At 40.0% G+C, this 11,813-nt stretch overlaps 1 protein-coding gene across 1 annotated transcript in view; it reads right to left on the reverse strand.

Moving 5' to 3' along the window:
• The window catches only part of HABP2 (hyaluronan binding protein 2), a 31,363-nt gene extending 21,852 nt beyond the window's left edge, over positions 1–9,511 (reverse strand). Inside the window, 1 exon segment of the mRNA XM_032988771.2 lies at positions 9,361–9,511. Within this exon segment, the coding sequence (XP_032844662.2) occupies positions 9,361–9,511 (151 nt within the window).
• Positions 9,512–11,813: the final 2,302 nt, after the last annotated feature.

The raw sequence follows: 11,813 nt of genomic DNA on the forward strand, positions 1-11,813 counted from the left end.
GTAATCACTGCATTCACTGCTTCTAAATGTTTCAAATCAGTAAGTATCAAAGATGAGAATAGTATAAATTAACAATGAAACAAAGTATTTTCCTTGTAATATAATTCTTTTTCAACTATTATTGTCAATAGAAAACAGGCATGAATCAGACTTACTTTTCTCCTTTACACCTGAAAAAAAATAATGACATCTAGTTATAAAATGTAAGATTTTAAAAAACATGAAAGTGTGCTTTTTATTATTTTCTAAATTTCAGATACACTGAAGCATTTGTCCACAAATGTGAGAACCTCAAATCTTTTTTTTGTAATAAAAACGGAAATACTTGAGTAACCCCCAGTCTTCAGAAGCTGAAGCAATTGTAACAACAGTAGCAACTGAGGAAATCACAATATTATTGCAAGAATAAACAATCTTCTATTGCAGAAATGTCGACAAAGTTTTATTGATCAGATCTTATTTGGGATACATGCTATGAAAACAAGTGAAAAAACATGTTATATCTCCCAGATAGTTTAGAGTCTGAGTAGGAAGAAGGAAGAGGGTGATAAATACAGTGTTTTCACATCACAGCCCAAATTCACAAGGAATTCCCTAGCAATACGTTTTCTCTATGGTTAATGAAAAAATGAATATGGTTGTCTGCTCAGGAGGATGTGAATAGTGTACTAGTAAATAAAATGGATGGATGGAGTGTCCACATGTTGAAATATGAAGAAGAAAACTGAAATCACAAGGGCCTTATCATTTCCCATCCTGAATGGGATTTTCGCGTGAAAAAGATACAACGTGAGAACTTTTTATTACAGACTCTGTGACAAGTGCTGAAATTTGGATGTCAGGGAACCTTATTTCTGATGATTCCTCACTTTGGAGCCTGAACATTCTAATGGAGATTTCATACATCAAAAAGCCCACAAAGAATTTAGGTATGCTAATTATGCCACACGTGCATAATTTAAGCAGGTGCCTACAAGCAAACATGTTTGAGATTTAGTATGTTGGTGACCACACATACAAGTTTAGGAGGTTCCAGATTCTTTAGCTAGTTAGAAAGACAGCAAGATAAAATGAGTTAGATAACACACGACTTTATGTAATGTGTCCTTGAGTAAGCTGATTTGCACTGAATTTTAATGGAGCCCTGATTCATCAAATCTCAAACAGAATTAAAGTATGGACTGGATCCTAATAACATCATGCTTTATATCCATGAAAGATAAATTAAAGGATGCAAAACTGCTATTGACAAACATTGATTATGTGTACTTTGATGGACTTTGAAGTTGTGCCAGATGCGTCTTGTCAGCCTCCAAAGTTTTCTTTTAAATCTCATTGCATAAGGCTTTTACTTTTTAATTATTTTTTTCCCTCAGCCTCTTTGATCAAGAAAAAATGTAGATCATATTTGCGTGATGCTATTTCCTATGCATTTTGTTAAAATATGCCCTTGTGCACAGCTCATGATATGTAAAAAAATGTTACATGGCACATAGTCATCTTACCCTGTTATCCTGGGTGGCATTTAGCACTTAATTCACCTTCTCAAGCTGCTGAGTGAAATCTCTCCATATGCAGAGGGCTACCACAACACTCATGTTTTTGTGTCACATGAATCTACAGAATAAGACGCAAGCGACAAGGTTGCTGGGTCTCTTTGTTCCCAGGAGAATTTTGACTGGTGTGAATGTTCTATGGATCCATTTAATTCTGTCCCTCTGTCTGTGGCAAAGTGGTCCTCGCAGACCCTATGGAAAGACAAACCTGCTTGCAACTTCTGTGGATTTTACAAGATGGACTGAATTTTAAACAGGTGAAAATCCTTCTTTCCTATTTGTGTAAATGTCTTGTCAGCAGGGAGCTTCAAGAAACTGAAAAGAAGTTTTGGAGACATTTTGATTCTTAAACGTTGTGAGCCCACACATACCATTTTGCTTTCCTTGCTCATCAGGGTATGGCCAACACTTTCAAGGTGCAGGAGTGAATAAAGTAGGTTGCTGTGAATAGCAAAAGGCTTCAAAGGTGGTACAGGATTTGGGTGCAGGTGTTATTTTTTGGGAACCGTCTCACCTGCTACATCTCCAAGCCCATCTTAGTCATGATGGTTTGCTCATCAGACATGAAGAACTTGTCTGTGACAGTCTAGGTGTTTTCAAAAGATAATTATGGAGTAAAAACCAGAGAACAACTATAAAATCCTTTTAAATTGAGAATAAATAGATGGAAATAACTGTTTTAAGCACTGGGTCAGAACTGTGGTGAACTGGGGTGTTTCTGCACAGTTTCTGCAATAACTGCCTTGAATAAATCATTTACTCTCAGAATTCATTAGCTTTCCACTTGAAAAGTGTGGGTAGTAACTTACCTTCTTTCATTGTGTATTGTCTGTTTAGACAACAAACTCTTCTGGGTCAGTATTTTTTTCTATATTAATGGGCAGCTCCAGGCACAAGAGGTGCCCTGTCTTGGCTCTGATGTCTAGTATAAAAGAAGGAAAAGAATAACCTAAAAGACTATAGTCTCAATGATTTATTTGAAGTTACTACTAAGTATTGTACTTTATAATGCTTGGATAGTTTTGTTTGCCAAAATAAACAGCAGAAACATTACTTTGTCTTTTTTTTTTTTTTTTTTTTCTTTTTCTTCCCTAAAATGGGAATTTCCACTGAAAAAATATTTCCCTTGGACATTTTTCTCCTACTGTGCACAACACTTGAATTCTGATCCTGGAAAGCATTTCAAGCCCTTCCTGGCTGATTAGTCTTCTCTGTCCTCCAATACGAGCAAATATTCTGTGCTGGGTCTACTTACATGTGTCTGGTTTGTGTGGATTATTACAGTGTCAGATACAGTAACTCCAGATCTAGTTATTAACACCAGAAGAAACAAATCACCACAGCTGTGAGTGAAGACAGAAAATTCCTAAGGTAAAAGAAAAATACAAACATCTACTATGCAACTGTAATAAAAACAGCAGTTCTAGAAATACTTGCCTGCATCAGCCATCAGCACCATGCCCACAAGAGCATAAGCCAGTCTCTTTGAGGGTCAGGACATTTTTCTTCAGTCTCAACAGCAATGCCATGGAATACACAAAGATTGATGCTTTGACTTTGGTCTTTTCCACTGCTACCATTTTGTGGCTTTCTCTAATTAACCTAATAACTCAAAAGCCCTATACATGTTTGCGCTTCCTTTTTAGTGTTCCCTACACTTCCATTAAATACAAGCCTTTTTCAAACAGCAAATGAAAATAAGAAAGCAGAAGCCCTATTATTCCTCTTTATACAGAAGTACCAGAGTTGAGTGAGAGTATAGGGAATTGACTTTTAATATAAAATCTGGAAGGGGAGGAGGGGTATTCTCTTTGTGAAATTCATCTTGGTGCAGAAAGCCAGCATGAGGTCTAGACACCACTTAAATCAACATTTAAAGTGTTGCGGTTGCATTTTGTTTCATAATTCTCTCTAGCAACACATTCCCAGCGATGGTTTCAATTCTTGGGCTCAGATCAAAAGCATAGTAAAAATTTAAAGACAAGCAAACAAACAAAAACCAGAATAAGTGCAGGCAGCAGAAAATTCTGTTGGACGTGTAAAAGGGCTCTTCCCTTGTCCCTGCCGCTATAACCCAGAAGTAACTCTTCAAAGGCTTTAAGCAAGCTCAAAGCTAGTGCAAGAAAAGGCTGAGCTAGTTAGGAAGAGAGGCAATCCCACTCCAGAGGTACACACCAGAACCAGCAACCTCTCTCTAGCTCTGGTTTGGTACCAGACTCTTCCTCTGAAGGTTCACAAACACCGCTGAGTCCCTGAAGAACAACCTGCCATGGTAGACCTTTGTTCCTGTCCCCGGTCAGATACTAGCATACGCCCTGGCTGTAAGGTTTTCTGTCCCTTTCAGGCCTCTTGGGTGTTCTTTTAAATCTTTCCTATAACAGCACCAGATATTCTTGTTAGCCGTGCAGCTTTCTGAGCCTATTTTTGTGTCTTGGAGCTGCCTGCTAAAAACATTAAAATTGTAAAGTGATGGACAAAGGAAAACAGTTTTGCTTTCAAGCTGAAAACCACGCATCAAAGCCCCTGTAGTAAATTTACAGAGTATTAAAACCAAACAAAATCTGACCATAGGGTAACATCATTTTAGGAAAGATGCAATGGCCTACCTCAAAGTCTACATTTAACGTGCCCAGCTCTCACTTAACCTGCTTAGGCTATAAATCCCAAGGGCCAAATTCTGTCCAACCATCCTAAAACAGAGATATTTTTACACTGCAAAGGTAGAGGTAATATAGTCTCTCTGCTCTGATTACCAAACCCCTCCTCACAGGCAACGCTGGTCCTTCTCCAGACAAAGCGGAGAGCAGGGAACATCAGTTTGGGGGAACACGTACAAGCTGTGCCCCATAAGGTAAGCTCCGATGGGGGAGTTACAGGTGGGAGCAGTCAGGGGAGAGCTGGCAAGAGCTGGCAATGTCATCTTGCTGCTTTGGAGGAAAAGGTGGGTTTTCTGAAATGTGCACCATTTGGCTTTTAATCTGACAGCAGCAATAAGAGCATAGGAAGGAAAGAAGAAGCTGTAAAAGCAAAGACCAAGTGATGCTGCCGGACCTGAAAGAGCCTGACAGTAGGGCCTGGCCCTGCATGCATGAGGATTTTCTTCACCAGGCAGTGAGGAGCAGCAGCACAGAGGGGTGGCCAGGCTCAGCAGGGCACCAGGCAGCAGCTTGCACAGAGGTGCATGGACTTACCCTGTGCTGGTCAGAACCAGGCACTCCCAAACCATGTCAGGTAGCAGCTGGCAAGTCAACTGAGGGTGGGGGCCCCTGCTACCCTCCTGAAAGGTGGCCCTTGTAGCACAGTGGCACAGACCAGCTGCTGTGGGCTGTGCTCGATGGCCCAATCTGAGGTGGTCCTTCGCCCACAGACTCATGAGATGCATGGGGTTGAGAAGAGACAAAATGGGGCTAGGGAGAGGTGCATGGACTTCCAGGGAGTCTCCATCTCCTTTCTGTACTCTGAAAAGGGCACAGACCCCACTGGCCACCCAGGGCTGCAAAGCTGTAACCCCGTAAAGCTGCAGCCCCCCAGATCCCCCAGGAGATGCTTCTGCACTGCCCAGCTGCAGGAGTTGTCACACATCTATGTGACACTACAGTCAGCATCCTTGTCTTTTTGCCTCTCATGCTGCAGTGTAGATGACATCACCCTCATTACTAATTTATTTTTACATTCCCCAAACAAGCTGAATATGGTGAATATTATGGTAACTACCAAAGTCATAATGAAGTCTGACCCCCATGATATTTTTCAGGCATTTAGATGCAAGCACAAACTAGGAAACACTTGGATTTAAATAAAATGTGCCTCCAAAATAGGTCTTTAAAAAAAATTATTGTAATTTTTTTTGATGATTTTTTTTTCCCATACACCACAGTGTTGTTACTTTAAACAGGAGTCACACATTGTTCAGTGGAACAGTGAGATATCATCTGTTTCCAGGAGCGGAGTCCAACAGAATGTCATACAGTAATATATATATTAAATATCTGGGAATTCTTTGGCAGAATAATTTAGTATGCTGTTAAATTAATTACCTAAATGACTAAAACAACAGAAACAAATAACTTCAGGTGCAACAATTCACAAGTGTTATGAGTACAGCTGTGCAGTTCTTATAGAGCCAACAAATCTTACATGAGTAAGAACTATACAACTACTTTACTCTCTTTAGGTGTCTGTTTTTCCTTGTGCAGTGCTCTGAATAAGAATACACAAAATACTTTCAATTTTCATTTATTTACTAAAGTTTACTACTACACATTGACAGAGGTAGCCAGATGAATGGCCAGCTGAAAAGGTGCACAACTGAAGCAGCATGCGGTTGTAGCCCTTGTCCTACCTCCCTGCTTCTCATGTGTGGAGGTGATGAAATGTGTAACAGCTCTAGTACTTATGTCATGTTTATCTTGGCTTTGTGTATAACTTGGCTGGCCTAACATGATGAGCAGGGCCAATCTGGTGGAGAATGAAGACGTTGATTTCATTTCAAGCCCAGCTTCCCCAGGTTACAATTTTTCTTTTTGATCCATCATCTCAGATCTATACTTTGACCCCAGGTTTTCTTTCTGAAAAGCAATTTTTCTATGGATACCGATCCAGTATTCAAGTTATTTTTTCACATAGTTGAAGTCAAACAAGTATTTTTTAAATTTAAGTCTCCGAAACTTATAACAGAAGCAGCACAGCACTGTTTGTGCTTTTCTCCATGTAGCAGTGGCAACCACAAGTAAAATTGATTACACTTTTTATAAGACTGTCTGGGATAAGTAAACTGTTTCTTGAGCAGCAACACTAAATGTGAGCTCCAGATCGATAACTGTGGGGCTAATAGCTTGTAAACTAGTCATTGGAATTGTGAGCAGATCCCAAGGGATTTTGTGTCCTACTCCCACTGAATTCCCCCTTACCTTCCTTTGAAAACCCCAACCACCATTCCTGCCCCTTACTCACTGCATTCAGCACTATGTGCCTGCTTCCCTCTGGTCTTCTTTAATAAGCCCTTTTTTGACTAAACTGCTCACAAATCTCTTTGTTCCCTTTTCCACTCTCCACTTTCTATTCTTCTGATTGTGGTCAAACTGGTCATCTTGCAGGCTTTAAATTTACACTGATGGGGGGTACCTGGAGCCAGACCCAGCAAAAGCAGTGGGAGCAAGGTGCTTGCAGCCCAGAAGGTCTCTGCACCCAGACCACCAGCATAGCCTCTGAAGGGCCAGACTGGGAATGGATAGACCTGGTATTGCAAATCAGCATCTGAAGTTCATAGAGGGAAATGCAGACATTGTCCAGAGAGGCTTCCCTCATTAGCAGCCAACAACTGTATCAGCTCACTGTAAATTCAGCATAGTTTTCCTGCTTCAGAATCCTAAAACAAAAAGTGAATATTTTTAAAGTTGGGAAAATTTGGTATGAGCCTACCATTGCAATGTTTCATGGCAGCAGTAGTCACGTTCCTCCTTCCCTAACCTTCAGTAGTAACATGGACCTCCTGGTTGGCAATCTTCCTGTGATACATCATAGTCTCCCAAAAAGAAGAGAACAGGTAAGAGCCACCACGCTCCTAGGAAATGCTTCACAAGAAGGATATCAGTGAATCCTTTTGGATGTGGTTAAAAAGATCTTTCCGTGAAGAAGTTGACATTTTGTGTGGAAAGCAGTATTTTTCATACAGTATGTTTAGATAGGCACCTAACTTTTCACTGCAAATTTTCAATGCTGAGGTGCTGCTATTGGTGGCAGCATGTATCAGTGTTTACATTAAAAATAATTACAGCAATGTTATAATCATCCCTAATCCAGGCATTGCAAAACTGAATAATTTATTGTTAAACTTAATTCAGATGTGCTCCAAAGTGGAACTGGTTCCTGAACAGCCTGAGCTCTGCTCTGTAATGACATCCTGAAGCCAGCAAAGCAAAATGGTTACATTATTTTAAAGTCTGTGGTCTGTGCTTAGAGTACACAGTTTTTTAAATGTGTATTTATTTCCTCTTTTCCCTTTCCCATGGTGCCTCCCTTAAGCACAAAGGCTTCTCCACTCCGACACCCGTTCCCAGACATTCTCTCCTCTCCCCTAACACCTTCTGTGCACAGCCCTCACCGTGCAGCACACAGCTCTGCTACAGCACCTGCACCTCAACCCCTCTTCTCTGGGTTCCTCTTCTTGCTGGTCCCCACACATTGACCTGAACATTCCCTGCTCATTGGGCTGGCTCAAGGAACAGTTAAGTGGAGTCAACGCCTCCAGTTCACCCCTCCAGCTCCCAGAGGAAACCTGCTATGTATCGTCCTTGTCTATGCTAGTGCTCTCATTTGTGCACCTAATTGAGTGAGACCCAAAAAGGTGAAGTAAACGATCCCCATGAGGGAAGCAGTTTTCACACCACGTACAGGATGCTTTGGGAGAGGAGGCCTCAGGCAGGAGGACAAGTTGGAGAACTCGGCTACCCTGGCCCCTGAAGCTGCAAGGCTCCCATGAGGGAGCTGCCCAACTCCTGGTGTCACATCCAGCAAGGGGTCTGACGGACAGGCACTGCACATAAACCCCCTTCATTCTGCATGTCTTTGGGGCCACGCTTCCAGCAATGAACCTGCATCCCACCCCCCACCCCCATATATTCAGTGCAAAAATAAATTCCTGGGGAAGGAAGTAGCATGTCTGAAGTTACCCCTTTCCTTCTCTACCCTTCCCACCCCAAGCAGATGTACCCGCTCCACGTCCCACATTTGCATACTTTTTGCTTCTTTGAGACATTTTCATACTCTGAAACAGCATCATTGAATTTTGCTTAGTTAAGGCAAGACGGCACATGTCAGAAAATGTTTGCTAGATTGGGTCTCATTTTGTAACATTTCCCCTCAAAGGATCATTCAGTGATGCATCTTAGAATCAGATTCCAGAGAGGGAGCTAAAAGAAACATCAATAAAAAAAGAAACTGTGAGGAAACTAAATATAGAACAGGCCAATATGAATTAAACAACATCCTAGAAATCTTCACACAATAATTGATTTGCTCATTTGTACTTCTTTCTATTCTTTAATCTTTCAGCAGGGCTTCAATCCTCCCCCCATTGCTTTTTTAATATTCTCTGTTCATCTGTTGTCTACAATATTGTTTCTGATCTCTCTCATCCCATCAATCATCTATAAAAAGAGACTAGTCCACACACTCTGGTCTCCAATCCTAATGACTGTAAAGAACTAATCACCTAAACTGAGTGATGTTCATTGTTGTAAGTGTCTCTTTGATTTATTAAACATCTCAGTATAAATTCCTGCATGTTTTGCAAGTTGTTTCCTAGAACCTGTATGAAGGCACTTTGAAATCCTAAAACTGTCTGCTTATGGGGTTTTTGGTTCACCTAATAAATGGATCCTTGTCATGAAAAATGAGATTTTACTTAACTGAAAGGACCTCTCAATTCCAAATTCAGGTCAGATCCTCGGTTTGAGCTTTCCCTGAATACACAGAAAACTTACAAAGGCCACTCATATATACTTTATATTAATTTGAAAATACTGTATGCATCGCTTCAGCATGTCTGCCTGCTGACGGAAAACCACAGACACTATGGAAATACTCCTAATGATGGCATTTTCCCTAGCTGTCACTTGCTGTTGCAAGCTCTTCAGTTGAGCAAGGACACTTCCAATAGTACTAAAAAAAGTTTAAGAACTAAATATGTTCGCATTCTGTCCTAGTCAAAACGATGTATTCAGGATCATGTCGTCAGTGTGCAAGTATTCCTCTCAGTGATAAGGTTTGATTTGAGTGCTGAAATTGGCCTCTTTGGCCATACATCGATGCCAAGTCCACCAAATCCCCACCAAAGGATCTCGGTGTCACCAAATTTGGGGATTCTCAAAGGGGTTCAAGATCCAGGTTCTGCCAGTAACGTCTGTCCTGTTCTCATGTGAAAGAGAGACTAGGGACAGAGCATAATTCAACATGAGCAAGGTATGTCTGAAGATAGTATGAGGCTTTTGAAAGAGCCCGACATGATATTCTCATGAGTTAACTGTGTAAATGAGAACTAGGCAAGATATTACATGGGCACAGCTGTTGGTAGAACCACACTCAGGGGACAACACTCAAAATAGAGAACTAGTTTGACCAACAACTCCTCCCTGGAGTTAAGCCTTAAGACTTAGGCAGAAGCCTTGAGACTTGTGCTATTTATGTTTTTTTTTCTCTGGCACCTTAGGGTGCAGGATTAGAAAGAAAAGGTATAAAATGTTTGACAGATGCCATTCTGGGAAAGATTCTGTGCCAATGAGAAGTTTATAAATTCCATTCCCCTTTCCCATGCTGGATTTGCACAGAATATCAAGTACCTGCTAAAAATAAATGCATATTCCTTAATGTTCACCACACTCTTTACAGCAGTCGCTGCTAATGAACCAGCTACTGTTACAGGTGGGTGAGTTTCATGCATTGATTGCCTTAGTGCCTCATGCTAAGTAAAAAAGACGTTAATAAACTTATTATTACAGAAACATCATGGAAACTCATAAATATAGATTCAACAGTTAACATCACAAATACGTGAAAACCCTTTTTTCAGCACAGTATGGGCATAGTTATACTGGCAGGCAAAAGAAGTGGGGAAAAAATGATGTATAATTTATTCTACAGATTTGCCCACTTTTTCTGTTTACAAAATGTGCATTAATACCTTGCAGCTTTTGTGTTGAATAACCATTAGCAAAACAGTGTCCTACAACCCTCTGGTAAGGGTGGATTAAGCTAGGCTGGTAAATCGTGGTTTGGTGTATAGAGCTCATATGGCTTTCCTTTTCACTGCCTGATTAGCAGATTGTCGAGTGTTACTCTTAGAATGAGATTTTGTTTCCTTACATTCACTTTAGCATTTAAAATTCACTTTCTGCAGGTAGCTCAGGATGTCATGCAAACATCAATGTTTTTGTGATTACAGCTGTCAGCTAGAGTAACCATAGAAAGTGATTAGCTCCCCCACAAGTGCATACACTCATAAAGGGCTGCAACATAGAAACACAGCAGAAGAGGGGATTTCTTTCTCTCTCTCTCTTTTTTTTTTTTTTTTTTTTTTTTAATTTTATTTTAAGGAAAATATGGCAGTGGTGTTTGGAAAAGAAAAATTATATTTTTTTCCTCAAAGAACTGAAAAACTTCAGAACAAGTAGATTTAGATTTCTGTTCAAGCAATATTCATGGAACTGATTAGTGAAGTTTAAAAAGGCCCCATCATCTGTACTCATATATGTAAGGTTGCTGTAAAAAGATAATTCTATTAATATCAGGTGAGAGAACTCCATTACCCAGTCATGGGAACATAAATAAATAATAACCACCCACAATATCGGTGTCAGCATCTTTATCATAGACGTTGATTTGGGCTAGATGATTTCCAAACTCTTAGGAAACAGAGACTCATTTATATTCCAAAAGGCTCCTACTCAGAGGATCGTCACACAAATGGACAGAGATTAGGAACAACTGACAATTTATACATATGCAAACTCACTGCACTACGGAAAGGATTGCAGAGAAATGTTTTTAAAGAGCTTAAGAAGTAAAGCGCAGGCAGGATAGAAGCTTTACATTGCAAGAAAAAAAGCATGAACAAGACAGTTGAAAACACACGAATAATTTAACCTCCAAGCAAGTCCAATCAAAACATTTCATCAGTGTCATATCACACCATTCTGCAGTTGGATCACCTATATTTATACTGTATACTTAAAATACCTGTTGGTGATAGAGTCTGTCTACAAATTTGGTATCAGTGGTTTCACTGGGAAATGATCTGTGATTTTTCTCTGTGCAACAACACCGACAATTTAAAGACTATTATCTCACAGCCTAACTCGATCTTAAAAATGAGTTTTTTCTCTCTTTTCAAACAAATGATTCACAAATCTCTGTGGGATAAATACGGTGATGATTTAAGCTGTTTGCAGTCTATTGAGCTTTAAAAATGTCAGTTCATCTAAGAATGGATATTATACATTTTATAGCTCTGGTTTGGGAGAATATCCTACATCTTGAAGAAAAGAAACAAAGACTTTCCTTTTCTGATTGTTGTTTTTTTGTTGTTGTGTTGTGGAGGGTTTTTTTTTTTGTTTTGTTTTGTTTTTCTCAGAAAGATGGTTACTGCTTGAGAGGCACTGAGCAGTAAAGAAGGCTGGAAGTATTTAGTCTTGGTGGAGATGAACTGTACGGTTAGAGGGCAGAAAAAGAGGTCAGAGGTATATATGATCAATACAATAT

This window comes from Tyto alba, unplaced genomic scaffold (assembly GCF_018691265.1).
Source record: "Tyto alba isolate M040663 unplaced genomic scaffold, T.alba_DEE_v4.0 Super-Scaffold_1, whole genome shotgun sequence".
Taxonomy (NCBI): Eukaryota; Metazoa; Chordata; class Aves; order Strigiformes; family Tytonidae; genus Tyto; species Tyto alba.